This window comes from Bombus bifarius, unplaced genomic scaffold (genome assembly GCF_011952205.1).
Source record: "Bombus bifarius isolate JDL3187 unplaced genomic scaffold, Bbif_JDL3187 scf7180000008239, whole genome shotgun sequence".
Taxonomy (NCBI): domain Eukaryota; kingdom Metazoa; phylum Arthropoda; class Insecta; order Hymenoptera; family Apidae; genus Bombus; species Bombus bifarius.
Window position 1 is genome coordinate 290979 of NW_022884533.1, and position 15374 is coordinate 306352.

Genomic DNA, 15374 nt, shown 5'->3' on the forward strand with positions numbered 1-15374 from the left:
TATATTAACGATAATTACCGCATTATACCATTATTATATTTAGTACTATTTAGAGAGTGAGGCTGCTACTATATTAATGAATTAAGTACTAAGTAACAGATTAAGTAATTCATTAGACTTTATATATAAATATATAAATATTACTAAACATACTCTTCGCGTCAAACTGCGTTTATCGGTTTTCTCTTCGTATACACGTTGATTTCCTATACATATATGAAATATATATATAAATATATAAATATAAATATACATAAAGTATCGAATAATCACAGTACGACTGCCTCTGACTCGATTTTCTTTTCCGGGCGCTTATTCAGTCGGCGTTACGAACGTTCTTTCGTTTCACCCATTTACATTCGACGACTACGTTATTTTATATATCGTAATAGACATAGACTGTACCACGAAATATTAAGTAAAAATAAATTTGATTAGGTAATACACCGGCGTTCCTTTTCTTCCTCATCGACCCGAGTTTCAGGTACACCGAGTTCTTTGGATTTCATGGGATATGCGAGGGTATCGAATAAAAAATAAAATCGAGATATTCCATTTTTCTTTTTTTCTTTTTTTTTTTGTCCACCTTTATTTAATCGTAGCATATACTATGTCAAAGAGTCATAAGTACGATGTAGATAAAAAAGTACAAATATTTACAAAATACTGTAAAAAAGAAATGGATTACAAAATGCCTAGGGATATGAAACGTCGTGTAAAAATGGATCTTGAGTTCGCTGCTCGCTTACGCTTTTCTCACCGTGTATGACTAGATATTAGAAGTAATAGGTCGCTTCGTTAAAAATCACTGGCGCAGCGCTTGTTTCGCGTCGGTGTGTCGGCCGCGTCAACCCCTCGTCTTGCCACGAAATCGTTCGAAACGACCACGCATCAAACGTACAAAAGTCCCGGCGAAACCGAACCATTTATCGGTATAAATTGGGAGAGGAAAAAATGTTGCGGTCAATGACGACGACCACTGCGGATCGTTAAACGGCAGGGAAAACATTCAGGGCGAATCTTCTCGATCCGACGAGAGACAAGTCGACGGGTCGACGATCGCAGCCCCGGGAAATACGATCAGCGAATGATATGAGCATAGTTAGATCCGCGATATAACTCGACTAATTAGTCTTGCAACGATTACGAACCGCCAGTCAAGTTGCTGCAAGGTATGTTCCTAACGTACTTTATATTACAAGAATATTTCTTGACGTATACTGCGAACATTTAGGAAGCATTTGAAAATTCAGGCCGGACCTTTGCGAGCGCGTCCGCGAACACCGTTATACCGTATCGATCGACGATCGCTTGCAAACTTCTGACGATCGAAATCAGAAGCAAGAAGAACAAAGTCTCAGTCTGTGGAATATTGCGCCAGATCCAGCGGCAACTGTGCACGCGTTGTAAATGTGAAGCGATCGAAGCGAACGATCTACGACAACGCTCGGAACGCCCTTGCAAAATCGTGATTTGCATAGGCACGTGGAGCAAGGTTGCCCTTCTCGCACGATACCTTCGTTGCGACGAGGGTGCATTAAATTAGGGAATGGTCGTATTCGCTATGATTATGAGAACGTTTAACGTTACAGAGATTACTCATTGGCAGTGTTTATCTTACTGTCTCGTACATCTAGATGCGTATATGATACATTATATATTTTATATTGCGTATACGTATGCAGAGCTGAGGAATATTTTGAATACTGATCGACCCTCTCTCGTGTTTCAGCCAGCATCGTGATTATCTCGAAGAAGCTCGATAACTAGCAACAACCGAAGGTATTGTTACGACTTTAGGAGATCGCACCTCCGGTTCGGTGTTCGCACTTCCAAGTTGACAGCTCTGTACGTATATATGTTTGCGATTGTTTGCGCGAGCTACGATGATAATCATCGTGGTAGAATATCCGATGCGGGAATAGCACGTACCTAACACGATCGTATCGAGTATTCATGCTGAATTGTAACCGTGACCTATAATCCCTCTATTATCCTGTACGGCTAAAAACTTGTTCGCGGTTCGTGGTTCTTTGTACCCTTCGAGTAGTTCGATCCTCGAACTTGGAATGAAAGCCGAAGATACGGAAACGCGGGCGCAACTCCCGGAAACTGAACGCCATGGGACGAAGCCGAAAAGAAGATCTCACCGCGAAACGAAACCAAAGAAACCGAAATGAAAGGAAACGGTTTCGTTGTATGAATTTCGTGACATCGACAATCGACGTATTCAGCCAAGAAAACGATGCTCCTTTCTTAATCTATTCTGCCTGCCGCCAAAGTACAAAAATGGAAAACATGGAAAGACGATTCGCGTTATAAAATTTCTACGTGACCGTAAAATCTTCCTTTGTGATCTTTTTCTTAACAAACGGAAGGATTTTTTCCCCTTTGGAAAGGGACGAGAAACAATGAGAACGGTAGCGTCGCATCTCTCGAAAGTGTGTGCAATTCATGAAAAATGAAAACTCGAATCTCGCGATTGTACTTAACGAACGAACTTACGCTTACACCCACGGTATATACAAGGCCGTTTGCTTTATCTTCTTCGAGTCGACAGTAATCGCTCCTGGCTATTTTCTCCTTTCGTTTCTTATCATCTCGCGCGTACACGAAACGGCTCATACTCGATCGCCATCATTCGCGCGATCGTCGATATACGAACGATACACGGAACTGACCTTCTTGATCGCTTGATCCATCCTGTGTACGCACGCACACATACATATGTATATGTATATATCAAATTTGTATTACATATAATTATATATGTACGCGTCAGACGCAAGTGTACGCTATAAATAATCCTTAAGCCTTAGACCTTAACGGGATACAACGTGTAGACTTGAATTAGGCGGGATATAAAAATCGTCGTTCGTTCAATGTTGATATGGTCGTGATACTTTCTTAACATTCACACTGTAGCTTGCGATTTCTGCCGTAACGACAACATAGCGTATCTTACGAATATTCGATGTGCGGTGATCGATATACCTATCGTTACACTGATATTGAATACTAAATATTGCGTTAGTCGTATATATTGTAGCGTGTACTGGATCGTAAGTATCCTTACTTAATCCGACATTAGCAATCATTGGAGCGGATCCATCTGTCAGAAATAAATTATATTCTTATCGATCTAATGGACGCGACAGAATACCGTAACACGAGTAATCGTCGCGGGATCGGGCGAGAATCGGGGGTCATCCGAACGCGACGAGTTCAACGGCGAGTTCGCGCGGCCATTACCCATATCGCGGTATCTCCGATTTAGAGCCTCGTGGCATTGTCGATCAATCTAGAGACAACTGTCGACGACAATTTCACCTATTTTCGAGACGACCTCGTCGAAGGTCGGTCTCTCGCGCGGGTCGTTGGCCCAACATTGAGCTTGAAGCTCCTGCAAGGCAGGCGGCGCGGCTTTGTGAGGCTTCCACGCGAGAGTTTGAGCTTTCAGCGCGGCCAACACGGACTCGTCGTTCATCTTGATGAACGGCAGCTCACCCTGGTGGAACATCTCCCAGACGAGACACGAGAACGAGTAAACGTCGCTCTTGGTCGAGTATTCGTCCTCGTAGACCGCCTCGTAGGGCAACCATCTCAGAGGGATCACTTGGTTTCGATGTTTCGTGTACTCCTGTTGATACGGTTCTTTGGTCATGCACGGCAACGAGATTTTGATCGTGAGGTTGCTAGCGATTAGACAGTTTCGGGCGGCGATATCTTTGTGAACCAGACGGCTGTCCGCGAGATGCTTCAAGCCTTTCGCCGCTTGATTCGACAGGGAGAGAATCTGCGCGACCGATAGCTGCGGTGCTCGCGGAGGCTTCGACTCGTGGGTCGGACTCGAGTTATTGTCCTTTCGCGAGGCGATCAGGAACTGCTTCAGGTCTCCCCAGTCGGTATACTCGAGAATCATGTAGTCCGGTTCCTCCTCGCGGCACAGACCGATCAGTTTCACGACGTTCTCGTGGTTCAGCTTGTGGAGAAGATCCAGGTGACGCTTAAACTCCTGGAGTGCCGTCTCGTCCTTCGTATTGATCAGACTCTTCACCATGACCAGCGTCTCTTTATCACCGTCGACTTGATACTTGGTCGAGTAGACCTCGCCGAATTCACCGCGACCCAGTGGTTTCAGTTCCTTCAAATTGGTACGCGACGCGGCGATCTTGTCGTAATTCGACTTGGATTTCTTCGACTGGTTGCTGCTCTGACTCTGAGCGGTATCCGCGCCGTCGCTTTTGTTGTGGGAATCGCGGTTCTCCTTTTTCCTACCGGTCGAGTTCACCTTGCTGTTGCTGGTCTCTTTTAGCTCGGTCTGTTCCTCTTGCACCTCTCCGTTCTCCAGTTTTTCTGCGCGATTGAAATCGGATTATTCACGTGCACACACACTTACAACGGCGCGAAGTCTGAAACGCTTTCGTCGAGCGATCGAAGGAGATAGATACCTTCTGCCTGTTCTTGGAGATACTGCTGCTTCCTACGACGTCGACGGTAACGACAGTAGAGCATGAGACCCACGACCAACACCATATACGCCGCGGCCGCGCTTAGAGTGATCATAACCGTCTTCGTCATCATCGATCCGTCGTCTCCCACTTCCAAATCCACGTCGAATCTGTACGTGTCGCCGGCTGCAAGCAAACCGTACACCGTCTTCGTATCACCGCGGAAATTCTCGTTGAAAACGCCAAAGAAAAGAAAAAATGCCAGACCACGAACAAGATACTTACCTTTCACGTTCAACTGAACCTCTTCCCGCTTCAAACCTCCGCTGTTGCCCGCCGTGCATCCGTACTTCCCTTCGTCGCTCATGTACACTTCCTTTATGTACAAACTTCCGTTTCCGAGTACCTCGAAGCGGGAATTGTTCAGATTGTTCATTCGAGAATCCCTGTCCCACTGGATGGTCGGCTTGGGATCGCCTTCGGCCGCACAGTGCAGCATCACCGGATACCCCTCGATCGCCTCCGTCGGATTCTGCGGCTGGATGGTGAACTTCGGCGCGACTGTAACAAGCAACAAGCGCGTGATAGGAACGCTCGCGACGAACCGGATCGCGAGGGATCGCACTTACTGACTACGTCGATGCTGATCGTGTGATTGATCGATCCCTGCGCGTTGCTGGCTATACACGTGTAGCGACCCTTGTCCTCCTCGAGAACTCCATTGAAGTGAAGAGTTCCATTGATATCTTGCACGTGCTTTGGAAATTCCTCGTCTGCCCCCTCTTTGATCCACTTCACCGTCGGATTAGTGGCACCCTGAGACTTGCACGGCACTTTGGCCGTCGAGCCAAGCTCCAGCCGCTTGTCCACCGGTTGCGGGGAGAACTTGAGCTTCTCCTCGACCGTCAAACTGGCTCGCTCCGAAAATATCGACGGGAAGCCTTTCGTGAATATCTCGCACATGTAGCTGCCCTTGTCGGACAGGTCGGCGCTCTTCAAGTGCAGGGTCACGTTGCCGTGGTGATCCGTAACTCGATGTCTGGTCGGGCCGCCGCTCTCTTTCACGGGTTCGCCGTCTTTCAGCCAACGTACGTGGGTCACCGGCGGTTCCATGCCGAAGTACGAGCACGTCAGCGTCACGGAATCGCCCTCCATTACGCTCAGGCTCTCCGGCGAGCTTATCAGCGTCGGTGGAGCTGAAAAGACGCGCGAAGAAGACGCAGCGTGAAAAAACCAGAAAGAAACGCGACTAAACGTTGTAACGGGATAACCGTGCACTTACTGGAAATCACCACTTGGGCGAATATATCCGTCTCCCCGGCCATGTTCTCAGCCACGCAGCTATAATTGCCATCGTCCTCGCCCATTCGAGCCTTCGCGACGATAAGCGTGTTATCCTGAACGCGCACAGGCCCGGAATCGCTTATGATGTGTCCCTTGGGATCTTTCCAGTAGACTTTCGGAGATGGCAGACCGGACGGTTCCAAGCAGCTGACTTGCAGCTCCTGATCCTCGCCCACCACGGCCACTTGGTTCGGCAGTAGAGGCTCGAACGAAGCCGCCGAAAGGTTCATCAAATCTACGACACGCGATCGGTTCGCTAGTCGAAAACGCGCTCGAACTTACACGACTTTGCATCGATCAGAAAAGCAACGCTTACAGGCTATCTGAAGGTCGACCGTGTAGGTGATGCTGCTGTCCCCTCGATCGCCGTGGCACGAATAAAATCCTTGGTCCCTGTGCTCGGCGGACCGTATCACCAGAGTACCGTTCTCCAACACTGTCCTCTCGTCGTCGGTTTCCAGCGGCCCGATGTCCTTGAAGAACCACTGAACGGAATCGGCGTCCTCGAAGGCGCAGTGAAGCATCGCCGGTTCGCCGCGCTTCGCGATCAGGTCCCTGGGAACGACCTTTATCGTGGCGGTATCGTTACCCGAGACGATCAGGGGGAAGCTTTCCATTTTCGGAGACGCTCCAGCCTCGTTCTTCGCCAGGCAGCTGTACATTCCGCTGTCCTCGGGTACGGCACGGTGAACGTGCAGCTTCTTCTTCTTGATCTCGATCCGATCGCTCCTTACCACCGGTTCGCGGTTTCTGAAAATCGCGTTCGTTCGCTGCTTTCAAAAGCACGACGAGAGCAGTCTGCAGCGATGGATTTTCCATCGATAGAGGTGGTAGCGCGCGCCTACGCTCTTGGAGCACGAGGCTCGACGCGACGCCGGTGAGAGGAGGGTTATAAACTCGCGAGGGCGAGGCGAAAGGTGAAAAGCACGGGCTAGCGAGGAGCGGAGAGGGTGAAGGAAAATGTCGCTTGATAATTCAAGGGTAGTTCCGTAAACGACGGGTGTCAGTTACGCGACGCGAGATTGAAGTTAGTTGAGGGAAGCTTGGGGGTTGCGATTCGCCCTCGGAGCCGCGGCTTTCCCGGAATTATCAAGCTCGGGGTTATTTCATGGCGCGCAAGGGGTAAGTAGCAACGAGTTATGTAACGAACCTGTACCACTCGTATTTCATATCTCCGGAACCGTCCACGTGACATCGAAGTTCGATCTCGCCTCCCACGCGGATCGCCGAGGGTAACTTCGGCTGCTGTAGTTGCACGCTCGCCTCGCTGATCCCTGAAACAGAAATTGCCGCGGATCGATCAGTCCACACGGTCTTGCGAATAATTTAACGAGCTACGCCGTCGCGTTTTCCTTCGGGTACGCATACAAATTTCATTCGATATCGGTAAATACTTTCAAGGGGGAATTCCGCTCGCTGCCTCGCGGCCACGTTCTCTCGTATCGACGTTGCCCTCTTGGGGACACGAGGGACGGCACGCGAGACCAACTCGCGGCGAAAGAGCGGTGGACCGTAAGCGCGGCGCAGCCAGTCGGTGGATCGAGAAGAATCATTTTCAAGAGCAAGGCCGTTTGAAGAGGACAAAAAGCGACGAAAGGCGGAAAAAGCCAGGGAAGGAAAGAAAGTCCGACGCGGTCCTCCGCCCTTTCCTTGAAAAAAACCTCGTAGCGAGAAAGGCGGCTCTCCCGCGGTGGTTCATGAATCCTTAAAACGCGAGTGAAGTTATTTGCCGACGTCTTTCAACGAAGTCTGGGTAAATTAAGAAAAAAGAAGAGAACGGCCCGAAGCGTTTGTTCCGCGCAAACCAGAGGACATCGCCGAAAGTCGATGGTGGAGGGAACTCTTTTCTTCTTCGTCGGCCTCTTTCTTCCTTTTTTTCTCCGAGAACCGCGAGTCCTTCTGACCGTCTGGACGGGTCCTGTCGCGGATGCAGCACGAATCGAACGCTAGAACGAGCAAAAAGGGAGGCAGGATCCGCGCGACGCAGGGGAGAAAGAAGGAAAACGAAACAGAAAGAAGAGTAGAAGGGGGACGGATCGCATCGACGGGGACGTTTTATTTGATTCGATTAAATCCGTGGGTTTGCTGTGGTGACTTCGTCGTAGGTAGGTTACACACTCGCTCGCAGACGGTCGCTCTCCAATCCCTTTGCAGCAAAAAGGGACTAAGAACAAAATCGACCTGACATTCCCAGAGAGCAACTTCCACCCCTTTCTTTTTCTTCCTCCTACGTCGTTCGTCGTCTTCTCCTTCGGCTTTCGGTTCACGGTCGGCAATTGCTTTCCCTTCCATTGTCCTACGCTGCTCTTTCCCCGTTCTGGAATTCCGCCCAGCTCTGTAATCGCGCTTTCCACCGTGCGTTCTTCGTCGATGAATTCCACGCCAGACAAGCCGGCAATCGAACCGGCTCGTTTTCGTACTCCCGGCCACGTTCTTATTCCGCCGACTCGTTCCGTCCGACATAAGTTTCCTCGGTTATTTCGCGCCATGTATGCGACGCACGCGTCATCCGTCATCGTACGACCGCCTTCGAAACATTTCCAATGAACGGCTGGAGAAACCGGCGAGCGGCTAACGCAGAGGGGAACAGATTCTCGAGGTAGAAACCGCAGACAGGCAACCTGTTAACGAAGGGGGCCAACGACGAGTTGATCCCGGTGAGCACCGACGAAGAAATTCGAGACTGTTATCTCGGGTAACTTACGAACAGTTTACCGGAGACCGTCGGGACGATAAGGCTTCCTCCGTTAATTTAACTCGTTAGCCTTCATCCGCGATCGATCGCTGTCCGACTTGCGGCCGGAAACTCTAATTTCCAGCTTCCGGGTTCGATAGCGGAGCGCTACCACCTAATCGTCTTATTCTTTTCGAACAACCGAGCGGCGATCGATGGAACCGATGCGACGACCGCGCGATGGTCACGCGACGCAGACGAGCGTGTGTTCCACCGATTCCAAAGCAATCGGTTAATTGCTTCGAGCCTCCGTTACGCCTCTCCGTCGGCTCGATTCCATTACGATCGACTGTAGAGTGTAGCGCACGAATACGCCGCCCGCCATCGATCGACTTTGCATTACAAGATTATTCTCCGATCGGGAAATCTCGAACGACGAGAAAGAGCTCAAGAAGGAGCGCGCGAGTCATTAACGAATCGTTTCGGTTCCTTAATTTTCCCATGTTCGTTTGCATTCGCAACCGCGCGAACGTCCTTCCGGGGATCGAATCGTGACTCGACGCATCGATTCGAGATGGAAGGACGCGATAGGAGCATAGACAGGTAGGAGAAGATTCGCCCTGCGAGTCGCCGAAAAAAAGCGACGGCATATAGGAATTTACTTCGCATGGATGCCTGGTTAGCCGTGAAATGGAGACGACTACTCAGCGCGCGCTCCACGCATCCCCGAGGTGGCATTATTAACAGCCGACTGGGCCCGCTCAGCCTGTCCAATCCTTTTACTTTTACCCACGACGATGCCTGCACTCGTTTTTTTTTTTATCGCGGCGAACCGAGTCGAATCGAGACGAGACGCGTCGAGAGGCTAGCTTTTTCTACAGTTTCTCGGGGAAACGGCGACGGGGTACGCGTTCGAGACGTCCCCCTACCGAATTGATTACTTTGCGAATTAATACTTTCCGCCAATGCGCTCCGTCTTTCCCATTTTCCCGTGCTTCCGGGGAACGCGATGTACAGATTTTATTTTATCTTTGCTTCAGGACGTGCGAAAGTTAACAACACGCGTCGCGTTTCGAATTACCGACGCTTAGGAACGGTTCGACGACGAGGCAAAGAACAAGAGCAATAGAAACGAAGAAACACACAGAGAAAGAGAGAGGGACACCAGATAGCGGACTAAGAGAAACCCGTCTCCCATCGGCGATAGTCCACGTTGGTCGACTCGTTTCCTCACCCTTTCTCCCGGTGTACAGGGCCCCGGGTGCGCGAGCGGATTAAAGGGCCGCGTTAAAATGCCCGCGTGCTCTTCTCCGGCATTGAGTCCATTAAGGAGCATTAATCTCGAGGAGTTATCCTCGAGGAGGAAGATATTCGAAGGCTGCCGCCCGTCGTCGGTGCACAATGCGGCAATAAAGAGTGACAAAGCTCGGAAGGAAGAAGGAACGATCACGAAGGGATGACCGTGACGACAGAGGAAACACGGGAGTGAGGAAAGCCGACGGAACATGGTCGGTGAAAGAGGAGAACGCACACAGAGGGGGACAGGGGCATAAGGAGAGCTCGTTTGTAATCGCGAAACTCACTTTACGTCTGAGGTCTCCATGAGATTTTTCTCGACCACTCGACTTGTTCCTCTCTCGTCTCTTCGTCTTTACCGCGATGTTTCTCTCTCGGTAATACGGGGTTTCTCCCGTATCCTCTTCGAGCCGCGCTCCTCCCGGCTCACTCCGCTACTCGGAAAGCCGTGTTTAAATGCACAAACGAAGCGAGAGATCAAAGGCGCCGCCGGGCGGGCGCGCGCGCGCGCGCTCGCTAAGTGAGAGCAAGAGAAGAAAAGACGAAGAAAAGGAGAGCTGGAGTGAGCGAACCAGCTAGAAAGGCGAAGGGCAGCGGTCGAGAGAAGAGAGAAAAAGAGAGAGAGAGAGAAAGAGAGGATGATGTTGGAGCCAGAAGGTAGGGAGCAACGTTTATTATTATCATCGTGTACACCGGCAGCGACCAACAGCCCCACCTTCGTCGGCGTTCCCTGTCGCTTCCTCAGCATCCACAGCAGTCGACATGAACTTTCGTGTAAACATCGAGGAAGACGCGCGTGCGTAGCGAGACGATTCCTGCAGCCGCAGCCTGTTCGCGGAGAAGCCGACCTTCTGCACCGAGAGGCAACCTTGGCTCCAAGGCTGACCCTGACATCTTCCACCCTTTTCTCCGACCGCACGCCACTTCCTTTCTCGCAGAATTCCTCTTTTCTCGGCGGCTCGCGGTTCGCGACAGAGGGACTCGCGTGCATTTCGACGAACCACGCGATAGACTTCCACGAATTGGCCTCACTTTGCTGGTTTCCACTTCCAGGAACGTCTTCGCCGTGCACGCGCACTCGCGATGAAAATAATTAAAAATTTCGATGCAACGAAACGCCGAGCGGGGCTCTAACGAGCCGTCTGCCACGCTCGGATGTAACGTGATATTTCTTTTTCCAAAGGGGAGATCGGCCACGGATCGAGAACACGTCGACAGATGCGTGTAATCTTCCGGGGGATGTCGACGCGGACCACCCAGATGGAATACAGTAGTTTCAGTCAATCTGTGGCCAGACATCGCTAAATTACTGGAAACGCGTACATCGAAAGCTTCTTCGATAGGCGACTCCACGTGCTCGGCTTGCCGAAACGTTGAAACGCGTGTATTGCGATTTATCGATCGATCCGAGTCGTCAAAGGAATCGCGATTGACGTAACTTTAGAACGAGATGAGTGGTCGTCTCTGTACGTAATGCTCGCGTGTAGAATTCTATCGCTACGAGGATTCTGTTACTACGCGTACTTACGTGCCACGTTAAACAGCGGTCGATTGGAGTACAAAGATAGAGTGCAACTCTAGAAATAGCTATGGAATACGATACTGTGCATGTGGAAAGCCGGCATGTATGTACACAGCCGATGATAGTCTATAGACGAAGTTTATCGCGGGAATTATCAGAGGCTCGCTTCGTGTCACGGATCACGGTGGTCGATTAGCGATCCGATCAGCAGAGGCAATTTTCGCGCTTTGACTGCGACTTATTCCGAACGGGAAAGCCCGCCGGTATTCCTCCTTAATGGAGCGTTCGACGAGAATCGGACGAAAGCCGTTTGCACGCTCGATTTCCGTCTTGTAAAGCGCGAGCAGCCAGCGCGGAAAGAGAGGCAGCGTCAAAGCAACGAGGAAAGTCGGGGGGAAAGTCGAGAGAGCAACGGACAAAAGTGATTGCTTGCCGACAGACGCGACACTCTGATGTACGAGTCGAAAGGTATCGCGCAACGTCAAGAGCCGTGTCTTCTTCGTCCTCGTGCGCTACCTACTTACTTACGAACGCCATATAAAATTCTCTGCAAGTATAAAGCTGGCTGGAAGATTTCTGGCGCGTGCGACCGATCATCTCCTTCAAAAAGGTTCAAAAGGGAGAGACAGAGGGGCAGCGTTTCGCGAATACACCGTTTTCAGTTGGAAAAGCGAACGTATCGACGCCGCTGGGACAATGCTTTGCGAGTTGGAGGGTCGAACGGGAGCGAGGCCCGAGGCGGTTGAAAAACAGCTGCGGGAACAAACGGCAGAAGTGGCTTTTCTTCCACGAGAAAGAGGGAAAAATTCGTAAAGCGACCGCGTCGCAACCGATATCGAACCGGCCGCGAGCGTAGACGATCGAAATACACAATGGTCTGGTCGGAGTCGAGCCAAAGGCTACCAACAGGCGCGGCTCTTCTTTAAAACCGCGCCGTTATTAAACTTTTAATACGCGTGATTATAAATTGCCTTGCGTAAATATCCCATCGATAGCGAACGAATCCAGATTATTCTTCTCCTTTCGTGGTCCTCTTCTTTCAATACCGAACAAGCAGCGGGAATGAAAAAAGTACAAAAGAGAATCGAAATACGTTGGAATCATAAATACACGAGGGCTATTTACGACTCTGGAATACCATCGAAAAGACATAAATTTCCGTGAATTTGTGCAGAGCGATTTAGCGATACAAATTCTCGCAGACACTCGTGACTCCGCCGACATTTTATCTCGCGGCAACGGAGAAGAAGAATCGTCGAGCTGCAGGTGAATCGTCAGCGTCGAAGAGTGGCATTCAAAGGGAATTTCTTCTCGTTGTTTCGTTTACGTACGTGGCGGTCCGCGAAAATCATCCCTTTAACGAGAGAACCGCACACAGTGCGTTGCGCGCGGATTTTAACGAGACTCTGTAAACGGACGAAGAAAAGGGAAAGGCGCGTGTGCCCGGCGGTGCTCGAGAGTGAAAAGGAAGAAATAAAAGTTGAAATTCCGATCGAGGTTATCGAATGGCCTGTCGGCGTGTCAGATTATCGCTATGATCGGGTGCACCGCAGACCGTGTGGCGCCGACCTTGCCAGCGATCGGTCGGAATCTATGAAAGGGGACAGGCCCACTATCCCCTTTTGTCGTTCGAACCTCGATTCACAAGCCTTCTCGGCGTTCTTTCTTTAGCGCTGTCGTGCCGTGTGGTGCGCAGCGTCAGCGTTACGGAGCGAACTGGTCGAAAAATCTTGAAAGTCGGCCGTTCGTGCTCGTGACGAGCGGTCGAATTAAAATTTTCCAGGGGTCTGAGCAAACGAAGGGGGGACCGCGGGAAAAAGGGCGACGAAACAACGGAACGCGACAAAGGGAATGCACAGGGCTGAAAACTCGGGACCGCGCGCCAAGGATAAAAACGAAATAATTTTCCTCGTTGAATTGAAACGATTCCCGCGAAAGGGGCATCGCCCGGGGAGCTAAAAGCGTCCCGTTTCAAATCTAATATCCCTTGAAAAGACAAAGCACTCCCCTTGGAGATCGTTTACGTACATTGTAAACCGAAAAGGACATGAAAGAATGCCGCCAAAGGGGTGACGGACGGCTGCCGGCACAGAGAATCCGAGAAAGAGAGCGAGAGAGCGAAAGACTGGGTGCGAGACGAGGTGGAGGTGTGGGCGACCGGGTGAAGGCAGAGGGGGGTGAGGCGTTGAGGGAGAAGAAAAGCACGCCCGGGTCCCGTTTTCCGCGCGACGCGCCTCTCCCCGACCGATTCCGCCTTTCCACGAGGCCGCTGTTTATCCTAGACGTGCAAACAAGCCGCGGTTTTCTCTGGAAACCTTCGGTCGAAAGGAAGAGGGAGTGACGCGAAGCACACTCGAGCCTCGGACCGGTCGTGTCGTGGCCACGCGGACCTGGACGTGCACGCGGACGCGGACGCGGACCAACACCCGACGTAAAACGATGGGAAGAGCGGCCGCCCGGCTCTCTCGTTGAATTATTAGTGGATTACGTCGTGTCGAGAAACCAGCCGCGCCGCGTTCTTCTCACTCGAGGGACGTTAGCCTCGCGAACACCGAGAAAAAACGAGCGGAGAGGGAAGGGCCGGCATCGAAGGGAAAGAGTGGCGAATGCCGACACAGACAGAGAGACGAAAGAGATGAAAGGGTAGGCGAGCTAATTCGCCGACAGGAGTGTCGGTCAGAGACACCGCCGGTCTACACGTACTCGTTTCCAGACACGTTGCTTGGAGCCTCGATGGACCAACCTCGCGAGACTAGCGACGGCTCTGACTCGCCCACGAGTCTTTGCGCTTCTGCCAAACCGTTCGCAACTTCGCGCCGCTTCAACCGTCGTCGTCGTGTACTCAGAGTTTCGTGGTTGTTCCTGTGGTTGTCGAATTTCGGATAGCCGCGAGGTCTCCGGAGAGTCGAGTTTCACGAAATGCACGCAGAAACGGAAGCTAGCGTCGGACGAAGCACTTCCACGTTGATCCGAAATACATCCGATCTCCGGTTTCTCCCGTTCTTCGTATAAATTCTCTCCTCCGACGAAGTTTGCTCCGATACGCGCGTTTAAAGACCGCATACCCTTTAAGGTATCGGAATTTATGAATGGCAACGGTGACCCAAAGAGACGAGAGAAAAAAAAGTTGAACGCCTGAGAAGGCTCACAAAAAAGCGTGTTATCTTCGAGTAACACGAGCAAGACGAGGATACAAAAAGCAGAGCGGATCGGTTCGAGCTGTTTCGGCCAGATCAGATAGAAAGACTGGAGAGAAAAAGTGTATACGGCCGCGGGGGCTAACGCAACCCGAGAGTCATTGTCGTAGATACCGAACGATCCGTAAGTAACCAGCGAGGCAGCGTGAAAGCCGATACGTTTTACTAACACAATTACAATTGTCCGGTGAGCTCCGAAAGAGACGCGCGTGCGAAAGTACGCCGTAGATCGATCTACGAGACGAACGGCTGGCTACTCGAAACCGACGCGTTTCTTCAAAGGGCACACACCGAGTTCCGAGCCAATCGCCGAGAGATCGTCGCGAACGATTGCTTTCTAAATAAACAAATCCGCTGCCACGACTCGGCCCAATCTCTTTTTCTTTTTAAACCGTATCGCTGGCGGCGTTCCTCTTTCGAGGAACCCGACACCGTACCGGCATGGCCGAGCCAGATAAGCCCCGGAAACGCGTTGTTTACGCGCTATCGAACTTATATACGAGAGCGGGCAAACTATGCGCACAGAGCAAACGCGAGAACCACGGACGATCGCAGTGGCCGTATCGTCCCGCCGATTTGTGCGTCGTTCCGCGTCAGGGTATAACCGTAAAATGTGAAATATAGGAATGGAGGTGCAGCAGCACACGAATGCGCACAGACGACCGGAACAGGCGAAGGTGACAATCCACGGTGGAAAAACCTAACATTTTTCCAGCGAACGACTGGAAAGGAAAGCGACAGAAAATATTTCATTGACGCGTGGATCGCAGGCAGATTTTTAGCGAGCGAATAAGCATCTGATTTTTCGTTCAACCGCTCGGTCGACGTAGAATCAGCCGTACACGCGTCGTAGCAGCGTATTAGGGGGATAGAAAGGGAAGAAAGAGAAA

At 51.0% G+C, this 15374-nt stretch overlaps 1 protein-coding gene across 2 annotated transcripts in view; it reads right to left on the bottom strand.

Moving 5' to 3' along the window:
- Positions 1 to 577: 577 nt before the first annotated feature.
- Positions 578 to 15374, bottom strand: part of LOC117211534 (inactive tyrosine-protein kinase 7-like) — a 36336-nt gene continuing 21539 nt past the window's right edge. Inside the window, exons 3-9 of one of the 2 annotated variants that reach the window (XM_033455509.1) lie at positions 6946 to 7069; positions 6112 to 6545; positions 5734 to 6030; positions 5081 to 5647; positions 4737 to 5012; positions 4452 to 4637; positions 578 to 4356 (exon numbers count right to left, since the gene is read on the bottom strand). In XM_033455509.1, the coding sequence (XP_033311400.1) occupies positions 3302 to 4356; positions 4452 to 4637; positions 4737 to 5012; positions 5081 to 5647; positions 5734 to 6030; positions 6112 to 6545; positions 6946 to 7069 (2939 nt within the window). In that variant the 3' untranslated portion in view covers positions 578 to 3301. The remainder of the gene's footprint in view (positions 4357 to 4451; positions 4638 to 4736; positions 5013 to 5080; positions 5648 to 5733; positions 6031 to 6111; positions 6546 to 6945; positions 7070 to 15374) is intronic. The other variant, XM_033455510.1, reaches the window with a different exon arrangement.